Raw genomic sequence first — 25,757 nt, 5'->3', positions numbered from 1 at the left:
CTAAAATCAACATTTAGAGCAGTGGTTTTCAACCTGTGGTCCGCGGCCCCCTAGTGGACCCCCTATTGCAGGTGGGCCGCCAATTATTTTCTGTTCATTCCAGTCCATTCTAGGGCTGTGCGATTAAAAGAAAACGCCCTAAAATCACGATTTGAGCGTGCACATATGCCTAACTCCAGGTTCACACACTGTCTGTGATGTGCCTTTTTTCTGAGCCAATGTTGACGGATCAGAGCGTTCTCACTGCGGTAAAAGGCTAGAAATAAAAACGTGCGAAAATAATTCATGTCTAACACATGAGCATAGAGTGAATTTGTTAGTGAACAGGATGCAGTTAAAGTGAGAGGAGACACGTTTTAAGTGTGCACACTCTCTCCTCGCAAAGCAGCGTGTTTCTGAGCAAGCACGACTGGTTTTGTGACAGAGCAAAGGAAATCTGCTGCGAACAGAGAGATTCGCACTCGTGCATTATTTTAATGTGCTTTCGCATATTTATGCGCTCTCACTGCTGACCGCATACACATACTGTATACACACTGCAAACACCTGAGGCACCGCTACAATTAATGAGCTCTATGAACAATGCATGGCAAAAAAGAAAAAAAAGTCCCTGTATACAGGATTTTTTTTTATTTTTTTATTTTGCCACAAGTCTATACATTTTTTTACATCTTCACTATAGTGATAATTTTGACTTATGTCTGTTCTAGAGATGTTACAACTTTTTGATAAAGCTCTGATTGGTTTTCTTTTGGAAATATGTTTCAAATTAATCCTGAATGCATTTATGACTGTAAAAGCACAATTGCAAAATTAATCAATTAATCAATTTTTTTGTCCATATCGCACAGCCCTAGTTTATTCAATAAATATAGTTTAAAATCTAGCTTCTGACTACTAAGTTATTAACCCAACAATAGCGGGGTCAGTTAATTTTTTTGAAGTGGGCCGCGCAAACATATGTGTTTGGTTGTGTGGGCCGCGAGTTGAAAAAGGTTGGGAACCACTGATTTAGAGAATGACCCGTCTTGTGAATGCCCATTTTCAAGAAAGTGTGTGTATGCCACAATAAACAGCTGAGAGCTGACCTCTCCATTTTACCGTAGTCTATACTGTCACCCTCAAATCATCCTTTATTCATTTCAGGCCACATTTGTATACATCATTTTTCAGTACTGAGTTGAGAAAATGGCCTGTGAAACAGCACCAAAGCAAATATCTGTGGTTTTAGCTCTCGATTCTGAGTAAGAACGCTGCTCCGTCTCTTTTAGCAACAAAGTAATACCGTTTCATCATCCATTCTGTTTAAGCGGAAGACTTTTAAGCTTTGTGAAAGCTTTGCCTAGCAACATCATAATAACAGAGTCGGTATCTGGTCGTAATTCAAGGCGTGCAAAGCACATGGGGTCCACTTGACGGATGAGTCCCATTCTGCCCACTATAGGAGCTGAAGCAGATGTTGTGTCTCACTGATGTGACTGCAGCACGTCACGGCTCTGCTTACAGTGTGTTCAGTGCAGCGAGGCGATAAGAGTTCATCCAGTCATTCAATGCATCAGTGCTAATCTGACAGCTTGTTTGAAACAGCTTCACACAACTGCTTTCCAGGGCGGACATTTGTTGGCAACATTTTGGGTGTGTAAAGGCGATTTGCAGCAACTCCATGACCTCTTTATACATGTGAAAAGAGTGTTTCTGTGTGTTTACTCCTGTATGGATGTGTGTTAAGAGCTAGAAGAAAGCTAACTTATTTACAGAGCGAACAGTGTTTGTGGGACGAAGCTGTGCTCTCGCATAGAGCTGCTTGTGGTTCAACTTTATGACCTGACAGAGGAAGAAGTGCCAAATTAATCTTCTTCTACAGAAAGCAAGGCCTTTTCCATGGACCTCAACTTTGTAATGTTTTGTTTCATCTTGTCAACTCAAAATGAGTCTGAAATTTATCACATTACACAATTGCAAGAAAGGCCAAGCTGGAGTGCACTTTCCATGAAAAACTCGCTGCTTAACCACCATAATACTAGCTAGTCATGAGTCCCACATCCATTGTTTGAAACACTTTGGCCAAACATTACAGGAGCTAATGACATCACGCTCTTGGTGGATTAATAACTTCTGCTGATCAATCCGATCGAGACTAAATTAATGTTAGTTTTCTGTTGTAAATAACAAACTCAAGGCACTAGAGCAAATTTTTAATACGTGCACGTAGCACAGATAGACCAATACCCATCAAGCACTCGCATCAACCAACATGGAAATTCATGCAATAAAAATAAAAGTCAGGCGCTTAACACTGGCTTCTCCCTGCGATTGGGGAACCATAATCTAAAGGGTGGTGGTAGTGTGTTTGATTTATGTCTGGTTCTCCGTTCCAGGCTGTGAATGACCACACTTTTTTTTTATACAACAACAACCCAACTTTAAAATCCACAAATGTGAACTAATGTGAAAGTATCAAACTTATTCAACCTCTTAAATAAACCATCATCAAATACAAGTAACAAGCCGTCACGATTGGTCTCCGCTCGCCGTCTTGCACAGTGGCCAAATATGTCCTAATGTATGACAGATAAATCTGTCTTGGAGGATCATAAAGAAACTGCAGCCTCTGCCAGTGTTGGAGATACTAAAGTCATTTCTTCCATCTATTGTTCCAGTCGAGGATATTGTCTTGGCAGGAAGACGTAAACCGAAGGGTTTTGCTCAGCTTCAGTGCGTTCCTGATGAGCACTGAGTAATGAGTTCCTCTCCAAATCTTTAATCATAGAAACCTCAGACCTTGTTTTGGATTAAGAGCAAGAGGAGTTTCCTTGCTTTCAGAAATTGTTCAGCAAGTGAATGAGTGATTGGGCCAAAATGTCCAATTGTGCATTTATTGCATATGTTTGTTATAATATTGACTTCGAGTGGGAACCGTTGCACCCCAGCCTTCTGTGAATCTGCACAGCTGGGCGATGGAGACGACTGTATATAGACTGTGAATGCATGCAAAGTATGATCTGAAAAACAAACGTTATTTCCTTCTTCCCCTCTGTCCCAGGCAAGGCTAGCTCCAGTATCTCCTCCGATGTGAGCTCCAGCACCGATCACACGCCCACCAAATCTCCCAAGAATGTGGCTACCAGTGAAGGTAAACCATCTGGTCTTCATTATGAGCCAAAATGTCTGCTAAAAGTCACATTCGCTCTTCCCTTTTTTCCCCCTCTCATATGAAATGCTTAACATTTTGTAGCAAACTTATGTGCTCGTAGGATAACCTGGAAATTGAAAACAAACTTGGCATTTGGAGTTAACATGTGGGCCGTTTGTCTTGAGAGCGAGCGGATTGGAAAAACCCCTAGAGCAGGTTAATATCTGGATATTAGCTGCAGGAACGCAGTGTGTGTGTGTGTGTGGCTGTTTTTCTTAGAGGGTCTCTTGAAATCGGGAAAACATCATCGAGATGTTTTTACATTACAGTGGTGTGGACTGCACCCTTTCCATCCCCGTGCTGTACTGTAAAAACAGCTAATAAAAAAGACAGTAAATCTGTTAATCCCTACATGAGTTTGGCTTGGCTTATGCATCATATATTATCATGTACCACATGACCTCCCCAGCAGATATATTCCTCATATAAGATCACTCCAGAGTTGTTTTGTAACCTGATAGAACTAGCGATTACGCCGTTCCTTTCCATTACGGCTAACCATTTGACCCGTGTTGTTATATTTATCAGTGCATGTTTAAACAAACCCATTCATTTATTGGTTCCATAGCCTTTTAAGTTTCATTAGCGTGAATCATGCCTGCAGAAAGCTTGTAAATATTTTGACTGTGTATTTGGCGTGGGATCTCTATCTGCTGGGTGCTGAGAACTGATCTCAACATTCACCTCGTCGCCGACTGCCTACGTGTGTTGACCAAAACTTTATGCAGTGTATTTGTTTTTGTCTGAACTATATAATGCTATATAATACTCTACACACATGTGTTTCTTACTGCTCAAGCTTGATTTCACATGCCACTGCATTGCAAAATGACTAAATGATAATGCAATGCAAATACACAAGGGTCGCTATAGTGTATATTAGCATAAACCCTCTTTGTCTATGATCTGTATTCACTTGCATGTCTACTACTGTCATAGTGAGCAAGATACTGTTACTGTCAACATGTTTATAGCTAGTGAAATTATTTAAATGGTTTATCTTTTTATAGCTTATTAAGTTAGTTGAACTGTCAATAAGTTTATAGTTAAAGTTAATTAAACTAAAAAACTAGTTAAGTTAAACTTTTGACATGTTAGCTCAACTGTAAACAATATTATATAGCCAGTAATAATTTTTGAAGTGGTTTACTTGTTTAAAGCTAAAGTTGATTAAACTGTCAGCATATTTTTTATATCTAGTTAAGTTAGTTAAAAGAACAATCCACTTTATTTTTCTTTTTTTTTTGAAAATAAGGTCATTTTCCATCTCCCCTAGGGTTAAACAGTTTAGTTTTACTGTTTTCAAATCCATTCAGCTGATCTCTGGGTCTAGTTGTAGCACTTTTAGCTTAGCTTAGCTTAGCATAGATCATTGAATCTGATAAGACCGTTAGCATCTCGCTCAAAAATGACCAAAGAGTTTCTATATTTTTCCTATTTAAAACTTGACTCTTCTGTAGTTACACTGTGTACTAAAACTGACGGAACAAGAATTTGATTATTACGCCAGAATGAGAGTATAGTTCCTAACCATATCAGCTTAGAAAATCACAACTTTTAATTTTTTCGATTGGTCTTAGTACACGATGTAACTGCAGAAGAGCCAAGTTTTAAATAGGAAAAATATAGAAACTCTTTGGTCATTTTTGAGCGAGATGCTAACGGTCTAATCAGATTCAATGATCTATGCTAAGCTAAGCTAAAAGTGCTACCACCAGACCCAGAGATCAGATGAATGGATTAAAAAATGGTAAAACTCTACTGTTTAACTCTAGAGGAGTTGGAAAATGAGCCTATTTTTAAAAATAGTGGAATGTTTCTTTAAACTGCTAACATGTTTATGGCTAAAGTTCAACTATCAACAAGTTTATGGCTAGTTAAGTTAGTTAAACTGTTGACATGTTTATAGATAATGAAAATTATTCAAATGTCAGTTTATTAGGATTAAAACGCAGCTGCCAACAAATTGATGGTCAGTGAAAATTAGTTATACTGCCTTTATGTCTATAGTCTAATGATAGTTAAACAGTCTGTTTTTACAGCTAGCTACAATTACAACACGTTTACAAACTCTTGACATGTTTATAAGTATTTAAAGTTAGTCAAACTCTCTTCTTGTTTATAGCTAATGTTAATTGAACTGTCAGCATTTTTATAACAAGATAAATTAGTTCAACTGTTGACATTTATAGCTAATTAAAGTTAGTTGAACTGTCTTCCTGTTCATAGCTAAAGTTAATTAAACTGTCTACTTTTTTATATAACTATTGAAGTTTAACATTTGTAATGTTTTCAGCTATTGAAATTAATTAAACCTTTATCATATTTATAGTTCGTTAAATTATTCAAATGTCATTTATAAAGATTAAAGTTTAACTGGCAGCAAATTTATAAAGTTAGTTATTCATGTTTATAGCTAGTTACTACTGACAGTAGTTCAATTCTTGGCATGTTTGTAGGTAGTTAAAGTTAGTTAAACTGTTGACATGTTAGTAGCTAGTTAAAATAAATAGCTCAAACATTTAAAAGCAAAGTAGATTACATTATGTTTTTGCAATACATCATCAAGATGTTTAAACTTACCATGAATTCCCATGAATCCGTTCGTTTTAACTTAGCGTTATACTGCGTTGAGATGCATATTTAAATCTGACATTTAGTTTTAGAGTCAGTATGTGGTTGGGCACATGGAAAGCTGTTTTCCAGGTTGGCACTGCTTTTTATTCACTGTTGTACCCATTCTTCTCAGGCTTTACACCAGGGGGTTGGGTCCAGCTCCATATTGTCCCCAAAATGGGGCATCTGGTGTGTGTGTGTGTGTGTGTGTGTGTGTGAATAAGAGTGAGCCAGGTGCTAATAGAGTGTGACCCGTGATTATGGTTGTAGTCATAGTATTCCATAGTTTCTTGGCTCAGACAGGTGGAACAATGAATATCATTAAAACATTTTGCTAAGCAACGTCGGATGTTAATGAGGGCGGCATAGTGTGCATGTAAAGCAGCCAGTTTGTGTGGTTCAGTGAAGGTTGGTCAAAACATGAGTGAAATTAAAATGAGGTTAAAGTCAATACTAAGAGCTATGCTTAGATGTTTAAGATGTGTGAAATCATTGGAAACTCTTGCCCCCTAAACTTAACAAAGGAATAATGTGAACACATAAAAAAGTTGAAATGTTAAGCACACGGCACTGACCTTTGCATGTGATCGGGAGCCAGTGAGGAAACTAAGCTAGTTACTAAGGATCTAGCTGCTGTTTAAAGTCAACATAAAACAGCATTAGTTTTTATAATGTGAAGTTTTCACAAGTGAAACAGAATATTCAAAGGGATAATAAAGGGTGGGACTTTGATTGAATTGTAAAAGGAAGGGTTTTACTGAGTGGAATGACCTTCGACAAGGTACTGTATGTGTTACAGAGGAGGCTCTGTACCGCCTCCTCCGCACCACCACAGGGAACTGTCCCCTGAATATTAGCAATCTCTAATTCAGACTCCATTTCCCATCATCCCTCATACCTGGGACTGATTACGCCACAACACCTGGGGCATGTTCAAGTTCAAAACGGTGCGCAACGTTTTGCTACGGTTTCCGTGTTGAACGGGGTTTGAGATGCGTTTGGTGGGTGTGTCAGGACTGCAGTCCAATCAGCAGCAACATGTATATAAAACACGCGGTATTAAAGTGAACTCGCACAATGGCTTCAAGGAAAATAATGTGCAAATGTGTTCGTTGCAGGCTGGTATATGCAATAACTGAGGATATTAGAAGACATGTTTGTCGTAGGTTTTATTGTAAAAATATAGGATATCAACATAATGAAGTAGTTGTTTATATTTTTAGCTTCATTGCAAGTGTATGACATTTGGTATAGAAATAAACAATGGTAATTTAGTGTTTTTCCTAAAAATGAGAAAGAAAATACAGGGAATTAAAACCGTATGAACTACAAATAAAGTCAGTATGTGAGGCTAAAAAGATGGCTCCGAAAATTCTTCACGAAGAACACAAAGAATGGCCTTCTAAGCTGCCATAGTTTCAACTCTTGCGTCATCAGAACAGTGTGTTCAACGCATCACCGTTTCTGTTTAAAAAACGTTGTGCAACGTTTTGTCAGGGCTGAACGCAGCCCTGATTACACAACTACACCTGCACCTCATTTACTGACTCACATATAAGTCACATCATTACACAGACTCTTTGTGAAGTCTCGATTTGCCCTGGATATCATTTCCGAGTGTTATACCCATGGTTTGCTTCTTATATTCTGACCCTGGAGTGTTTTTTGTTTCTGTGATTGTTCTCCGCCTGCCCTGACTTGGATTGTTCTGTTAGACTCTGATTGTTAGCTACCTGCCCTGATCTCTTACCCGGTTAACTACTGTCTCTGCCTGATCTTTATTGTCCTGCCTTGCCGATATTTGACCCTGTATTGTCTGAGTACTCTCAGTAAAGTTGCAAATGGATATAACCTCTTCTGATGTGTCGCAACACTACGTCATTTGAATAAGAAAGTCATTTTAGGGTGGACAGTTGTGGTAGAAAACATCAGTTTCAGGAACTGCAAAATGTTCATTTAACCAAAGTAAGAGGGATCGTACAAAATGCATGTTGTTTTCTTATGTAGTATAGAGCTGAATATGATATAACAGTTACATTTAAAAAATTACTCCGTTTAAAAGTTGACAAACACTTGGTTTTCAATACTGTATACCTGGATGATCCACGGCTGTGTTTTTTGTTGTTGATGAGTCCCTTGTTTGTCCTAAACCGTTCAACTGCTGCAGTTCTTCAGAAAAATCCTTCAGCTCCCACTAATTCTTTGGTTTTCAAGTGTCTTTTGTGTATTTTAACCCTTTCCAGCAATGACTCTATGCTTTTGAGATTCATCTTTTCACACTGACAACTATTGAGGGACTATTGCACAACTATTACTATAACTACAGAAGTTTCTAACATTCACTGATGCTTCAGAAGAAAACGTGATGCATTAAGAGCTGGGGGTGAAAACTTTTTTTTTATTTGGTCTGGGTAAATTGAACTTATTTTGCCTTCTGGAAAACATGTACATATTTTTTCTGTTAAAAAGTTTACATCCAGATGAAGGTCAGTCAGAGTGATTTGTTTTTGTGAACAATATTCAGAAGTGTGTATATGCACAAACATTCACACACAATGTAAAGCCCTCGAATCCCTCTATATTTATGCCTTTAGGAAAGGATGAAATCCACTTGTGTGGGATGGCGCTTCCCAAAGGATAACAAACACATGTGAGTGTGTCTGAAATGTCAGGATATTTCATACTGTGAGTCAGGAGATGTGTGCTTTCTCCAAGTATGAATATGGCCCAAACACACATAATGCCTGGACGACTGGCAAAGCCTTGGCATTGTGAACGTCCAGCTCTTACACTGTGGGAAACCACATACTGTATGTGTGTGTTGTGGAGGCAGTTCACCATATTTTTGGGTGTGGTAATTTTAGTAAAAGAACTCGCTTTTCTGGGTTCTACTACAAACATAAAAAAATACATCCTATGATTGCATTATATTTAAACAAGATCCCATGGTAGTACATGGTCTAAAATCAACACTCACACAAACAAACCAAAAAATCAAACATGAAAAATTTTTGAATTTAAATAAAGTAGGGATTATGTGGACATAATTATTTAAGTAAATAAAATGGAGCAACTTACCCTAAATTTTTAAGAACTGCAATGTAAAAATGGTAATCTAAACTTCAATTAAATCTAAGAAAGAGATGGAAGCAAATAAAAGGCTTTCTCTTCTCTTTATCATCTCTTGGCAAATTTTCGGTCAGTGGATAATTTAGTATTTTTTATTTTATTATATATATTGGAGACACATTTCACATAGGAATAGCAACTAGTCTTAACACTTTTGTGACTGCTCATTTATTGAATGCGAGCATATATACACAATTATTGCCACTTCTGAAACCAGCAAATAATTCATTTTCAAAAGGATAAGTATATATTTAATTTAATGCAATTACAACAAGTACATTTTCATGTCTAAAAATGGAAAATAATGCCCATCGGAGTTTAACAGAGAACATCTCGTGCTTTTAGCTTGAAAACTTTCTTCTCTGTTTAAGATTGAACACTGACTGGCTGTCCAAAGTGTGGGAAAGTCTCGAACCAAACCATAAAATGCCCAAACCAAACCATTAAAATGCTGGGAATGTCTTGTGCCAACCATCCTTCCATCACTCATATAATTCAGGCCTCAAGGTCCATATTTGTTGGACCTTTTCAAATATAAGAAGGATGATGTTCCTCTTAGGTATTAAGTACAAAAGTACTTGTTGATTTTGAAAAACTTAGTGTTTCTCAAGACTGTTAAAGTTTGGTAGTGAACACATTCTGAACACCTGCAGCCTTCACCTGTTTTCCACAATGTGTGAGGCATCCCGTCGTTCAGCTGGAAAGAGGAACAGGACATAGACCACCCTCGCTCATCTGAACATCAGGGGATATTTGAGAGTTTATTTAAATGACACTATGACACTAATAAAAACTCTTTGAGCCCACTGAAGATAATGCTCAATGAAACATCTCAAATTGGGACTGCTTTAGGGATTGCTTTGCCATCTTAAAAGGAGTCTCCTGTCTCTGTTTTTCAAGATAAATTCAACACCTATAGATTTCTCACCTTTTGAATAGCTAAATTTAGCTCTTTATTAATGGTCGACATGAGAGAGAATTTCATGAGGTGCTTAGCTAAAGTAGTTCAAATGCTCACATTCCTCGTTTGGGATGTGGTTCAAAACACACACTATAAGTTCAGGCCTGGCGAGGAATGGTTGTCCCCGGACAGTTTACTTTGGCTCCCCGTGTGTTTGAGATGTGGCTTCTCTACAGATTGTTCAAGGACGAATAACAAACCATGAGACCAGAGCTGTTAGCACAGGGGATTATTAACCCACTTTGCTGTGCCACTTTTCTTTTTTTTCTACCTCTTTCAAAGAGTTGCATTGAGGTTTTCTTTTTAAATACTTTAATGTACTATGTAAACATACTGTACAGAACTGAACATTTCCTCTGTAGTCCAACATGGAGTTTGCCTTGACAACTTTTGAATCTATTATCATCATCATCATCCCTAACTTTCTCTCCGTCATGGGCTCCTGTTATTAACAGCTGTTTGTAAACTTCTAGATTACGAACAGTCCCTCTTCATATTTTTCTCATCATACAGATCTGTGTGAGGTGTCACTGTCAATCTTCTCTTGTACAGACAATAAAAGCATGAGTGGAAATTTGTTAAACTAGGCTTCAGAGACCTGCACTGAGGAGTAATGGGGTTTTAAGTGAAGCCAAGTGACAGAACTGATTACTGATGACTAGCACTAAATAACAGAAGATTGGACAGTTCAGCCCAAGGAAAACATATTAATCAACTTCTCCTGATTCACACCGATTTCATTGCCAAAGACTTTCAGCTTCAGAGATGTGGGAGGGTATGGTAGATTTATTTTGATGTGGATTAAAAGGTACGGTAAGTCAAATGTTGTAACTTGATGCGGGAGTGTGCAGTTTATGCGGATGCAGTTTGCTGGTATATCCATTTCTTAGTGACATTTCCTTCATATTTCACTGGGAACTGGCTACAACATTCTATGAAGCAAACAATTATAGGATCTACCTTCGGATGGAATACTAATGAATTATCTCTCTGTCTTCGAAACAGTTAAATGACCATTTTCTCCATCAAGACAGAATTTGGACGAAAGAATATGCGTTTATTTGGTTCGCAGTGGATCAGCATGTTAGTGAATGTGATATTGCTTTAATATAACAGTTCAATAAACAAGTTAATATTGAGTAACTTACAATTTTGGAGTATATTCAACTTTCTCCTTCAGAAAAAATAATTTTAAATGAAGCCAATTCAGGATCGACTGTCATGCATGATCGAATCAAGTGCCATTGAATCATTGACTGATTTATTCAAAACCACTGATTCGTTTAGGAACAATTCAGAACCACATACTTGCATACTACTCTTACTATGTTTGCCATTTGGCAGAAGTATTAAGAGTATTATGCTATATGCAGCTCTGAATTCAGCAGATCACTTTTTTTTGTTCTTGAACGAATCAGTGGTTTTGAATCAATCAGTCGAGTCAATGATTCAATGACAGTCACTTGTCTCCAGACTCTCCGTCTACTAGCGTAATGTTTCAAAATGCCTTGCACATATTGAAGAGACCCTGCTAATTCTCAATACGTCAAATGTAAAACTTGGCTTGAAGGAAAAGTTTAGCAATGTGTAGCCTTACTAGCATAATTTGTCTGATGTTTGCTGTGTACATCTGATTTGTTTGTATGAGGAACAACAGTTATGACATATATTTAATTATACCTATTTTGATGTTATCCGCAGTCTACTTTTGCTGTGCTACTGTTAAAACAGTTTTTATGTGTGCATTCTTAAGGTCTGTTTCTGTCGAATTGACCCTAACAAACTCAACATCACAACTCGAATCTAAAGCATGTTCTCTGAAGTTGAATTAAAACAAACACTGAGGTTTCAGCCATGTTTACACGAGACTGTAGAAGCTGTTGATCAGTATGTATGTTAGATTAAATGTGTTCATGTGCATGGAGGAATGAGCCTGCCATGTGGCTAACTGTTCTTATTTTTTTTTAAGTAATTTGTGATAATTTCCTGCTTTATTGCACCAAGCAATTTCACTCTTAAAAATATATACACCCTTGTGTTGTTCCAGACCTCTCTTCTGCAGAACTTAAAAGAAGATGTTTTGTGGAGCATCGGGATCGAAACAACATTGGAACCCATTGACTTCCATTGTATAGATAAAAACACTGAGACACGTTTTACAGAAGAAAGAAAGTCAAAGGTTTGGAATGAGTAAATGATGACAGAACATTAATTTTTAAGTGAGCCAATCTCCAGGCAGCTGTCAGCTATTGAGTATTATGAATGCACTGGGCAATGAAAAGTAAAGGCTTCATTCGGTCAAAAGCGTGGATTTGGTTCCCGTGTTATGTTCTCAGTGTTTCATCTAGACCTGTCTCGGTCATGTTAGGTTGTGTTGGGACTCTTCAAAGGAGGCACCCTGTTGGTATGAACTTCTCAATCATTAAAAACACAACTGTGAAAGCATGTAAGTCCTTACCCTCTGACTGAACCGACACACGAGCAGGAGCTGCGTTTTGACGGAGCCAAGTTTGGTAGAACCTCATAGGATCGAACCTTATTGCAACCTGATTCAACACCTCTCTGAAGAGGGATGCAATGTTAACCCCGAGGTTCCTAAACAAGAAACTTTTACGAGGTGCTTGGGGATAATAGTTCATGGCTTTCTCTCTGGTTGAACCTGAATCTACGGACCGAATCTGGACAGCATAGCATTACCTCATCAATCCCTCTCTTTCCAAATCAGAGGGTTAAGTCAGTCAGCCCTCCAGATGTCCATGACCACATTACAGCAGTTGCCACTATTTGCTTCTTGTCATAACTATGTAGAGCAGGGGGCCTTCCCAGAACATCTTGCAACCCGTTATGACTGTTTGTCTTTGATTTGTGTGATCTGCAAGAGTTTCAGCATGTCTGCCGTGCACATGTCCTTAAGTTTCAATCTTTGGTATTCCAGGCAAGTTGCTCGAGAACTTTTGATAGTCTATACTTCAAGGTGCTAAATGATACTGCAGTGCCATGATGGAAATCAGATGGAGTTAAGCCAATGATTAGGTGTAAAACAGACCAGATCTGCTGGACTGGGTCTTGACTGGTGGAATACTGCTTGGGAGGGATGTAAAACACACTAGTTTGCCTCTAGTATTGCTTTTTCTCTTATATTTCTACTGTGTGTATGATCTATGAGCTGTGGAGAGCAGAATGTGACGGATCGAATGTCCTTGCAGCAGATTTTTGTAGGCTTTGGAGGAGGTCCTTTGGGTGTTTTTGTTTTTCTTGGTGAACTCTCCAGAAGGAGGACAAGCCGTGGTCGTACATGCTCAGTAAAGACCCATATGCTCTAGAGTCTCCTCTACTGAGGATGTGAAGGCAGATCTTGAGTGTGTTTCAGTGGGGCACTTCATTAATGACCAGGGTGATGGGAAACTGCTTGTCCATGTTGTCTGAACATCCAATTATTAGATCAAACGTATGGTTTAAGTCCTCAAGTCATGCAACGTGTTGGGAGGAGATGTGCTATTTCTTCTGTAAGCAATCATACTTTAAATTTTGGTAGGCATAGCATGTAATGGGCAGAAAAATCCCATAGACTTGCATCAAAGACCTGGATGTCCTGCCATCTGCCATCAGTGAGACCAATTTTTTACTCTTTATCTCTTTTACATTGCACTGCAAAGAAAACTGGCCAACCAATAAGATTTGTGCATTTGTTCACATGCCCAGAGCTGCTTCTGTTACATAAAACTACAATTTGGTGGTAATTTCGTGCCTTTCTGTGGCAGAGTTTCTTTTTCTTTTTTTTCTTTTTTGCCAACTGCCAACATTTTTCATAATTTTCACAAAAAAAAAAAAAAAAAATTCATAGCTCCCAGGATATTTTATTATATGAAGATCTGGACATGCAAAATGTCAAAAAGACATAGTATATATTTTTATTGAGCTTTTTTTTATAATTTGTATTTATTATATTTATGTCTATTTTATAATATTATTATTATTATTATTTTATAAACAATAATATTTTTGTTGTTGTTGAAAAAAGCAGCCTTTTGAGCAAAAATCGGAGACAATCGCATTTTAATCAAAGACTATGATCCAGATTGGATTCAGAACACTGTTCAAAGCAGAGATGGAGTCGATCGCTTCCATCAACACTCCTAAATCTTGCAGTCCACTTCCTGGCTCGATATTTCTTTTGCTTTATATGCTGTATATTGTTTGTTGGTCATAATTTAACATATGCATCTGCTTACATAGGACATTAGTTTTAATCCAGACATTACGTACTCTTTCAGAAGATGTGAAATAGCGCCACCTACCATATAACAGTGAAAACATGGAAAGCTGTAAAATTCTGTCAGAGACAAGGAAAGAGTTAACATTCGTACTGGTGTGAACAAGCCTTTACTTTCATAGCGGCAGGTTTTGGACAGGTACATGTCTCCGTTTTGTTCTTGCTTTCATGGGATTAGCTTTCTTTTCTACACTTACAATGGAAATATTTGAAGTGTATAATCTTATAAAAGCACTTACATTAAACATACTTGTGTATTATTTGTAAATCTGCAGAGTGGTTTAAAACAACGTTTTTTTTTACGTTGATTTTGGGTTGTAGAGATTTAGGCATTGTCAGGCAACAATTTTGTAATACAGGAAGTAACTTTAAGCTGAAAAAGTGATGATTTCACACTAAAATCATCTAAACATGTATTGTTCATGTCGTTTGGCTATACTACTGGAAATGCATAGCAATGTTTTACAAATGGGCTCCGTTCACTTTATTTGTAGATAATATTGGCAGACTTCACTCAAAATCTGTAAACATTCAGAGCATCTTAAACTGCCTTGCAACAGAGCAGGATATTTGCCTCTGGATTTGATTGTAAAGCAGAACTAAAGTCTTTATCCCATTACTGTTCAGTTGATGTTCTGTTCAAGAACATGTTAATTCAGTGATGTTCCTTATGAATGATCACTTCTTTTGAACTTTTTGATCAGTCCTGTTTTATCCATCACTGGGGAATAGCTTCAGCCAAAAGGCCTCACATGAAATGTTCAAGCTTTGCTTTGTCCAAGTTGAAGACCAGATGGTTAACCTGTTTCTCTGATATCTCATGCCTGTGGATTCCTCCAACATATGCAGCCTTTGGCAGTTCTCATCAAGGCCATTCAGCTGGACGAGATGCAAGTCTAATTATACATTCAACAACAGATTGGAAAAAGTGTGAAACATCATACGTGGCTTCCGAAAAACTGGCCTACAGATGAGCAGGTTATAGTCAGATAGCATTGTACCGAGTTACTTCCCATTATGTTTTACCGTGAGAATAGCAAGCTTAATATATACAACTTTTTCAAGGCCTGGAAAGTGTTTTGTCTCAAGTGTCTTTGTCTGCCTTTATTTTATTTTAATGTATTTAGTAAGGAGTTCCCTCTGAATAGGCATCTTTAAAGATCAAATCAAGAAAGTCAAGTGAAGCAAACTTTCAAACACGTATATAAAGAACAGTGATTTAAATCTCATTATGGTGTGTTTCTGTGACAGCCGTGTGTTGGATTGCTCCAATGACCCGTGGCATAAGAGCACTTGAATGCTGTGCATTATGGCTTACGCTGGTTATCAAGAGAGCCGTTCATTTATATGGCATCAATGTCCCACGGTCAGTTCGAATAAGCTTGGGGTCATTACATTGCCTAAACAAAGGACACACATCCATAAACACTGGATACTAGCCAAAAGTCTGCTCCATTGTTTATAGAGTGCTTGAATAAACACATGGGCTTGCCGGACCGATGGTCATCATTACGTTTTACAGGAATCCCAAGTATGAAAGCCGGTGCTCTGCAGTGAGCTGAGTCAGTCCTTTGAGTGGTTGGGATATTTGATGAGCAGTTTGGTAATGACCCATTACACCACAGTGGGAATCAAACTCCCGGGGCTCGTCCAGCTGTGTGCACCAAACCCATAGATATCGAGTGCATATGTGTCCCTAGGGAACCACAATATGAACGGACCACCCAGAACCGCCAGTTCGGTTGCAGAGGAAAGCAGGGGATTTAGCAGTGAATTCCCTCGGTGCCGTTCTCGAATCCTTCAGCTTTCACTGTGTTTTCCTCTTTAAGCCTGAAGCTGATTGAATCTGCAAGCCGCTGCCGGTTGTGGCCGCTCAGAAAGACTGTACTGAAGGTCACAGGAGAAGTAATTCAGAGCCCCTTCTGTAAAATCGGTTTACTCGGTCTGACAGCTTGTCCTGCAGTGGATTTTTAGTGCCGTTAGACACCAGCAGTTGCACAGTCAAAACAGGCCATGGTTTAATATACTGATATCATGCAAACAGCTCGGCCTGAGTGTATTTATAGAGCAAAAGCAGGAGCCGTCACAGACGCAGTACTGGAATAATAATCAGAAGAAATGAATGCATCAGTATCATTGTGCCAGCTTTTTTAGTCTCCATTTATTCTGTCTTTCCAAAATGAAACATTTTAATATGAGCTAATAGGTGAGGCATTGGGATAGATTATGATAAAACAGACAGGTCTTTTAAGGTTCAGTGTGTGCTGCATTCTCAGTATTGCCACAGGAGGCGCTCTCTTCTTCTATGTCAGCAGGAATCAATGTAAATAATGTATGTAACTTTATATTCAATAATACAGTTTGTAATATACAGAGGTACTGTCTTTGAGGGTCTGGAGGGGTTCGTGTAGCTGTCTTCTGTCATGCCGAAGACATTTAGCTCCCTCGAGAGTAAGAGTCTGCGTATGTCATCATGACCCCGACGTGAGTCAAACTGATCTCAGGTCAAGTCTGGAACACAGATCTCCTTGACTTACTGCACTTGCACACACACGCACACACACATGCACACACACACTTAGACAAAACCTACAGTAATGCACAAATCTACACATGCAATTTAATTTCACATGAGGAAGTAGGGAAGGATATTGTCTGTCCCTGTAAATGCAGTAAATCACTGTCTGGAGCAAAAGCATATAGATCAAATTATAGTCTTAAAGTAATTCTTCTGAAGACCAGGCCTCGGTACACTAAACTCTACTTTTCTCATAACCACTGGGATCTGATTAGTGGCCCAAAGTCAATCAGATGCCTTAAAATAACCAATGTATGGATCGCATGTGCCCTGTGGGACTTCAGAGGAAAACACTGTTAAACAATCATGTCAGGATCTGAGCCGCCGAAGTGCTTTCTAAAGAAAATGTCCTGTAAAGAAAGCATCATTACACATAAACCCTCACTTCCTCAGAAGGACCATCGTGAAGCTTAGCACAGTGCTATTAATCAAGAGTTTAGGGACGGGGATCCGTGAGTCCAAAAGACAGACTTTGGAAATGTTTTGCTCCCATTCTTCTCATCCTTTGTGCTCATTTTTGTGGAGGAGGCTTGACAAGGACGTGAAATAGAGAGCAATGGTAGACAAGAGCTTATTATAAATGCTTTCCCCCCTAATATTTCTCCTCATTATCTTTCAGTTCATGATTGGCTTATGAACCAGTTTCCTAAAGGTAATTAAATCCACCCAGTAAAACTGTTCAGCCCCACACTGACCTAAGGAGAAAAGATTGTAATTAATAGTAAGTCATTGGCAAGATATTAGCTGCATGCATAACTGCATTTAACTGTTACTTTATGATTTATAATTTACGTAACAAATGATATTGCAGTTTATGTATAATATGTGCTTACTTTTGAAACTATGTGCAATGAATCAAGTGTAATATTCAGTAAAAAATGAATTTTAAACAAAGTAGGTGTAGTCACATTAGAGAAATTTCTATAAAATGTATGTATGCATAAAGCACAGAAGAATATTGGTAACCAAGCAGTTGATGGCAGCCATTGACTTCCATAGTATGGAAGAAATGCTATAGAAGTCAGTGGCTACCCTCAGCTGTTTAGTTACCAACATACTTCAAAATATCTTCTTTTGTATCCAACAGAAGAAAGAAAGATGGTTTGGGTGAACTGTCCCTTTAAATGTGATGCAGCAAACATTTTGGAGAGTAGTATATTGTTGTCACATGACCTCATTTTATTTATTATGTTGTCATCTCAGTATGTTCAGACTTAAATTAGTCAGTGGCGACTAGTTACCAATGTTGTGTTATTTTGCCTAATGAATGTGTAATGTTTAATTTGGTATATATATAAAAATAAATTAATCTTGTCATCCAAGTCTAAAATATGAAGAATTGTGGTTGAATGTCACTTTGGAAATGGAAGGTCAAGTTGAGTGCAGTGCATTGTGGGATATATTCAATCTCATATACAAAACAATTACAGCACGTTACAACTAAACACGTGTTCCTTAGGAATCAAACCTAGGACTTTGGTGTTGGTAGTGCCTTGTTTTATAGGTCAACATTTTAAGCTAAATCTTTTTAGCGAATTACAAGCCAGTTTATCTCACAAAGTAAGTAAAAATACAGGCAAGGCGTCCCAAGTCGCAATCCAGATCTAGCAGAGAACTCCCAAGCTATCTACCAAACCACCCAGTCTTCCACTTCATCTTTTCCAAAATAGGTGAAAGATCTGCAAAGAATGAAAGCTTGACCATTAATGCTTGACTCAACCGTGGAAAGCACTTCAAGTGCGCACAGTGCATTTGAGATAAACTTGACACTTTTATCAGCCTCCAATAATGAGATATCAAAAACAGTTTTGAGAACAAAGAGCCTAAGTGTGTTGCTTAAGTTACACCGTTGTGCTAACATGTTCTCAAACCAGTTAATGGCTTCCATATTGGGTATATTTTGTGCTTCTAGACATTTAATGCATTCTCTCCTGACAAGAATCAGGTTCTCTCTTACCTTTATACGGTAAATTACATTATATTTCTAAATGACTTTCTCAAATCTGAGATGCATTTGCATGCATTTAATCCCACTGATGTCTAGTTGAAATAATTCACCTTTTGCTGAGAGTTTGATTGACAGGCCACCTGACCAATCATAATGCACAATCTGCCATTTAATCTGATAAACAATCCAGACAGAGTTGGTAGATTGATTGTTGTGGACTTAAACTTGAAAAATGTGCATCTTTCCACATTGAAACATGTTCATTTCAAGTTTTTTTGGTGCTACAACTAGTAGTAAAGAGGACGAGATGATCCCTTCATGTGCTGATCTGTCACGATACATTAAAGAGCCACAAAATAGCGCACTATTCTATGTTTTTTTGTAGTATAAATAGTGCGAGTAGTGATGTAGTGATAAATAGATGGGTGCACTTAAATAACCAATCAAAAGAAGTGTTGAATTGTGTACACTCACAGCTTTAATTGAACAGCGGAGGGGGAGGGGCTAGTATTTATGTTTTTTCTTGTTCTTTCAGATTCGGATTTGAGCATGAGGACGCTAAGCACTCCCAGTCCTGCCCTCATTCTGAAGTCAAACCCTTCTTGTGTCTCCCCTCAAACAGTCCCAAATGGCCATGAAACGTCTTCCACATCTTTTAACGTCACTGGGGAAACAGTTGCCCTGGTTCACCCGCCTCCAGGCACTCGCTCACGGCCTTCTAAAGTTCCTCCCACCACTCTCATTGATATCCTGCCCGATTCTGTTTTACTACACGTCCTGTCTTACCTGTCCACCCCTCAGCTGTGCCGCTGCGCTCGAGCGTGCCGCCGCTGGTATAACCTGGCCTGGGACCCGCGACTCTGGAGCACCATTCGTCTGAGCGGAGAGCTGCTGAACGCTGACCGAGCCCTCAAAGTGCTCACCCATCGGTTATGCCAGGACACTCCCAACGTCTGTCTGACCCTGGAGACGGTTGTGGTCAGCGGCTGCCGGAGGCTGTCAGATCGAGGACTACGTGTGGTCGCTCAGTGCTGTCCAGAGCTGCGGCGTTTGGAGGTTGCAGGCTGCTATAATGTCTCCAACGAAGCAGTGTTTGATGTGGTGTCCCAGTGTCCCAATCTGGAACATCTAGACGTATCAGGTAATATTAGCAGACATTGCAGTTGGTTTGCCATATGCCTTTGATTGAACCTAATAAAACCTATCAAGAACATGTGATAAAAGTCCAATTGAAATGACACAAAAAAATAACAATAAATAAAGCATACTTTTTGACATACTTTTATACCTATTTTTATGACATTTAAAGTATATTAATTCTCTTTACGTAGTGAAACATTTGGATATCTTGCATCATTATTTATTATACGCAATGTATTGTATATGCATTGTTAAATAAACACTAAATAAATGGTTTTGAAAAGGGGTTGTGGGATTGTGGGCTTTTCAGCATGGAATTTACATTATGAAAATGAGAATTCGGGTAAAAAAACAAAACTCATTTGAAGGGTCATGAACTGAAAAAAAAAGTCAAAATTCCCTCGTTCTGACCTGAGGTCATTGTACTATAAAAACATCCTGTAATTTCAGAACGCTCTTGTTAGTCTTCAAACAGCTTATATTGAAGCCAATCTGCCAAAACGACCGATTCACGACACCGATTCACACGTAGTGTTAAAAACCATAGAAGCAAATGCAGGTCTATGCCGAAATCAAATGATAAAGATGCTCCGAAGACAACGCCACATTCAGTGCCAAGTCGTGAAAAAAAAATGTCTTTGTATGGCTTTCTTTATGATCTTAATTTTAGGAAAGAGTGGATGAAGTAGATAATTAATTAAGACATCTGAAGATTTCCTGAAATTCATCCAATTGCAATGCATATTTGTTTATTTTTAATAAATCTCATACTTCTTGAGGTGCGATATTATACCACTATACCATGCATTGTTGTGGAGATTATATTTTAAATTGTGCTACAGGTGGCCTGCAAATGTATGTATTTGCGTGGCACATCCATTACCTGGTCAACGAGTAAAACATGTTACATCTTGATCATTTCCAAGTGCTCTTGTGATGGATTAGCTGCCATTAAGCATCAGAATACCATGTTTGCTTGTGGATTTATTCAGGGAGTAAGTGGTGACGTTTTTCTGGGAAAAACATTATGAGCTCTAGGAATCGTTGCCAGTCTTTCAGTCTTTTTCTGGGGGAAGGTGAGGTCTGCTGGGTTTTGAAAGATGGGCTGCTAAATTCAACCAAAGAGTAAGAGTCTGTCTGCTGAGTTCATTGTAAGAGTCACACACTGTACAGTTATTCATCATGCAGAGGGCACAGCATGCATTCTGCTTTCCACAAGTAATACACCTTTTGTTGCAAAATTATCCTAAATTTCTGATGGTTACGTTTTATTTTAAAAGCAGGTAGTATAACTATATTAGAAATAAAAACAGATACTGTCTGGTTTGATGTTTCTGGATTTTATTTCTTTATTATTTATTGTTTTTTTGGCCTATGGTCTCTCTATTTCATTCATTCACCTCAATTTGAAAACCTTATGTAGACTCTAAATTTCAGATTTTTAAAGTCATTTTATTCGACTGTAGCTGTTTCCCACGTGACATTTCCTTTTTCTCAGCGGTCTTTGCAGTCCCAGTGCAAGTTTTGATTTATTGCTTGAAAAAGGATCAAAACAACCGGAACTGATGCTCATACTTAGGTTTAAATATATCTTAAAATACAAGAAATGATCTGATGGTTTTATATAAGGAATTAATCTATAAGAGTTAATAATGTGCGCGTCTTAAAAAGTCAGAATAGGTATGTGGACAGAACACAGCTTAAAATGTACAGTGGACAGAATACAGCTTACAGCTTTTTGCCTTAATTTGTATTAATTTAGTATAATAACTGACTTCAAGGCTAGAAACACATTAGGAGCCACCCAGAAATCGCTAGCAATTGGCTAATAACTACTTAGGATCTAAAACACCTTAGCATCCACCTATCAAGTCTCCTGGACAACCATTCAGGACACCTTTCCATCAAATATTGTAGCAAAACAAAATTGTTGCTCACAAATCAGTTTGGCAGAATTAGAAACACCCTAGCAGAGAGAGAAAACCCAAGCAACTGTATAGCAATGCTCTAGCATCAGATAGCACCAAATCTTACATCACCTGCCTATCAACCATGCAGAACACCTTAGCTATAGCTATAGTAACTAGGATGCCAAAACAACCTACGGTAGCAACCACTTTTCAATGCCTTTATAATGCTTTGTAAAGTCAATCCGCTTAAGTCATGACATGGACAGTGTTGGTTAAGTTTCTGTTTAACGCTTTATACCCAACTCTGCATATGAAACACTGTTTCTGGGTCCAAGACTGTGGTCCATTCTAGTTGAGAATACTTTTTACCTTTGCACCCTTTGTTGTTTGCTTTTGGGATCTCATTGGGTTTTGGAACCCGGGAATGGTGATGCATGGGGTGTGCTGTACTTTTGAAGTCATAAACCATAATAATGATGATATCCCCACCTTTTCCCCTAAGGCTGCCCTAAAGTGACCTGTATCAGCCTGACGGAGGAGGCATCGCTACAGCTCACACCTCTACATGGACAGCAGATCGGCCTGCGATACCTGGACATGACAGACTGTGTATCACTGGAGGACAAAGGCTTGAGGACCATTGCCTTTCATTGTCCATGTCTCACACACCTCTACCTGCGGCGCTGCAGCCGGCTAACAGACGAGGCCCTGCGACAGCTAGCACTGCACTGCACCGCTTTACGTGAGCTTAGCCTTAGCGACTGCCCTCAGATTGGAGACTTTGGCTTACGTGAGGTCGCTCGCCTGGAGGGCCGCCTACGCTATCTGAGTGTGGCACACTGTATACGCATAACAGACGTTGGACTGCGTTATGTAGCACGTTACTGTCCGCGGCTCCGCTACCTGAATGCACGGGGATGCGAGGGCTTGACGGACCAGGGTTTGAGTCACTTAGCTCGCAACTGCCCCCGATTGCGGTCTATAGATGTTGGGCGCTGCCCGCTGGTGTCAGACGCCGGGTTGGAGGTGTTAGCACGCTGTTGTGAAGGGCTACGAAGGCTGAGTCTGAGAGGCTGTGAGAGTTTGACAGGGAGAGGGCTCGTGGTGCTAGCAGCGGGATGTCCCGAGCTGCAGTTACTAAACGTACAGGAGTGTGAGGTGCCACCTGAGGCACTTCGACTGGTGCGACAGCACTGCAGACGCTGTGTTATCGAACACACCATACCTGCTTTCTACTGAGGGGACAGGTTCGGGACGCCAGAGGCCTCGACCTCTGAAAAACAGATGTTTATACTTTTTGCATTCCTATGACTGCCTGATGAGATGCAACAAGGTGGATGTGTCTCAAAACCTAGTGCATGGGCGCTCAGTACTGCTCCTGGAAGGCCACTCGTGCAGAGTTTAGCTTTAACTCACCTGACCAAACATTTTGAGTAATCCTGACTGTAATTGGTTGGTTCAGATGTTCAGATAAATTGGGCTTGGAGCTAAACTCTGCAGGACAGTGACCTTCTAGGAGCAGGACTTTAGGTGATGAGTTGAATCAGATGTTTGACTACAAAGAGTTTAAAATGTGCTCAACTCAGGGCTGTCAAACCCTGCTCATGAAGGATCACTGTTGTGCAGAGTTTTGCTCCAACACACCTGCCCAGAAGTTTCTAGTAATCCTAAAGACCTTGATTAGTTTGTTCAGATGTATTTAATTCAGGTCCAAAGTTTAATTCAGGACCTCAAGGAGCAGGACAGGCAACCCCTTACCTAGTGAGTCAACTTGTCGTCTACTTAAGTGTTTTGCAACCTTGTTTCTGGAGGCACACCAACACATTGGTACACATTTTGGATGTGTCCTTTATCTGACCCATCCATTTCAAGACTAGAAGTCACCACTAACAAGCTGACGAGTTGATTTAGGTCTTTGATTAGGAAGAGTTTGAAAATGGGAAACATTGGCCTACTGAAATTCTGGGGCAAATAAAGACCTCGATAAGCTTGTTCTAGATGTGTTTATTTGGGTTGGAGCTAAACTCTGCCAAAATGTAGCCCTCCAGAAGCATGGTTGGACACCTCTGACATGGTGAGTCGACTTGTATACTGCCGAAGGGTTTAATTTGGTTTAGTTTGTGTATGTTTTTGTGACTCTCGAAACTGTGATTCCCATCCACTTTCATTATAAGACTGACAGACTGCAACGGTTTGAGTTAAAAATCTCTGTTTGTGTTCTACTGAAGAAACAAAGTCACCTACATCTTGGACGCCCTGAGGGTGAGCAGATAAACGTCACATTTTCATTTTTGGTTCAACTATCCCAGAAATGAAAATAGTACTATCACACAAATAGTGCTTTACACATCAGACTGATGCAACACTCACAGTTTTGACGGTTGCATGTCAAAGACAGTTCCTTAGGTTTTGAGACACATCTGGTGTGTAATGTTGCCTCTTGCAGAGCTGTACCATGCTCTTGTAATAATAATAATAACAAATACTACATGACATATAGCATAATATTTATCACATGAAAGAGATGCATTATTGTCACTGTACATCGCCAGTAAGCTTGTGTTTCCTAGGTGTTTGTTTGGGTTGATTTATGTTTTGTTTTCTATGAAAGCTCTTTAGCTGGTTGTCTATGTCCAGAGTCCATCCATTACATGGTTAAAATGTAAAACTGTTAAATCATTTAACTATGTACTACTTGCTTTTTCTACAGAAGAAAGCAAGGTAAAAATGGTGAATAAGATTGAAAGCATTCTATTTTTGGGTGAATTATTCATTTACTTACATAGAATCTTATAGTTTTCTTCAGAAAACTGATATCTGATGTCAAGAAATGGACTTGGTTCAAAATAACCAGGAAAATATGGGCATTTGCACTTTAAAGGGCATTACTGACAATCTCAAAATGATCTAAAAGTCTGATATTTGATATCCCAGATAGCGTTTACGTTTCATTTTGTGAAGGCAATATGTCGCTGCTAAAAACACTCAATAAAGGGCTACTTATTTAAAATGAAATGTTTTCTTTCGTTTGTTTTGTATCTATGAACAACTGGGAAAGTGACAAGTGTAACACATATGCAAACAAAGGGTTGTTCTTTTGGTCGATGTAGTGTAGAGTAACATAATCGATGGAGAAGAGACAGGAAGGTTAAGGCCCTGTGGCAAGCATCCAGATGCATCTTTTGCACTTCTTTGAGATATTAGCTATAATCTTCTGGTGTCTTGTCCTGTCCCCGACTGGAGCAGTCTTCGTTTTACAGCACGTTTAAAACAACGATTACTTTCCCCATGAAGAACTTGGACGGGAGAAGAGCGCTATTATCCTCAGTTATCAAAAGATATTATTATTGGTTTCAAGGTAGACACATACTAACCATACACGTTAAAACAAAGTAATACTGTTTGTGTGCACTGCATAACGAGGCCTGTTAACGCTGTGGGATTGTTTTGTGTCGTACCCTCTCGCTTGAGGGTGTCAATGATGGCCTTCTGGACAGCAGTCAGGTCAGTCTTACCCATGATTGCAGTTTTGAGTAATGAACCAGGCTGGGAGTTTTTAAAAGCCTCAGGAATCTTTTGCAGGTGTTTAGAGTTAATTAGTTGATTCAGATGATTAGGTTAATAGCTCGTTTAGAGAACCTTTTCATGATATGCTAATTTTTTGAGATAGGAATTTGGGGTTTTCATGAGCTGTATGCCAAAATCATCAGTATTAAAACAATAAAAGACCTGAAATATTTCAGTTGGTGTGCAATGAATCTAAAATATATGAAAGTTTAATTTTTATCATTACATTATGGAAAATAATGAACTTTTATCACAATATGCAAATTTTTTGAGAAGGACCTGTATATGTTTGTTATAGTAATAATTTGAAAACTTTAATTATACTTACAGTTTGTAAAAATTTTAAATAGTCAGAAAATGAAATTGTAGGCCTGTCAGTTTTTTAATTTGTAGATAATCACATGTGAGATTTGACCACTCAACTAGGAAATGTCCCGTTTTT

At 38.8% G+C, this 25,757-nt stretch overlaps 1 protein-coding gene across 2 annotated transcripts in view; it reads left to right on the top strand.

Annotated features, from left to right (window-relative positions):
- The window catches only part of si:dkey-192l18.9 (F-box/LRR-repeat protein 7), a 28,175-nt gene extending 3,436 nt beyond the window's left edge, over nt 1–24,739 (top strand). Inside the window, exons 2-4 of one of the 2 annotated variants that reach the window (XM_026238228.1) lie at nt 3,044–3,133; nt 19,234–19,839; nt 22,251–24,739. In XM_026238228.1, coding sequence (XP_026094013.1) covers nt 3,044–3,133; nt 19,234–19,839; nt 22,251–22,987 — 1,433 coding nt within the window. In that variant the 3' untranslated portion in view covers nt 22,988–24,739. The remainder of the gene's footprint in view (nt 1–3,043; nt 3,134–19,233; nt 19,840–22,250) is intronic. The other variant, XM_026238229.1, reaches the window with a different exon arrangement.
- The last annotated feature ends 1,018 nt before the right edge of the window (nt 24,740–25,757 follow it).

Source organism: Carassius auratus, chromosome 49 (assembly GCF_003368295.1).
Source record: "Carassius auratus strain Wakin chromosome 49, ASM336829v1, whole genome shotgun sequence".
NCBI lineage: Eukaryota > Metazoa > Chordata > Actinopteri > Cypriniformes > Cyprinidae > Carassius > Carassius auratus.
Note: the sequence above shows the minus strand (reverse complement) of the source record. Positions and strands in the feature narration are given on the sequence as shown.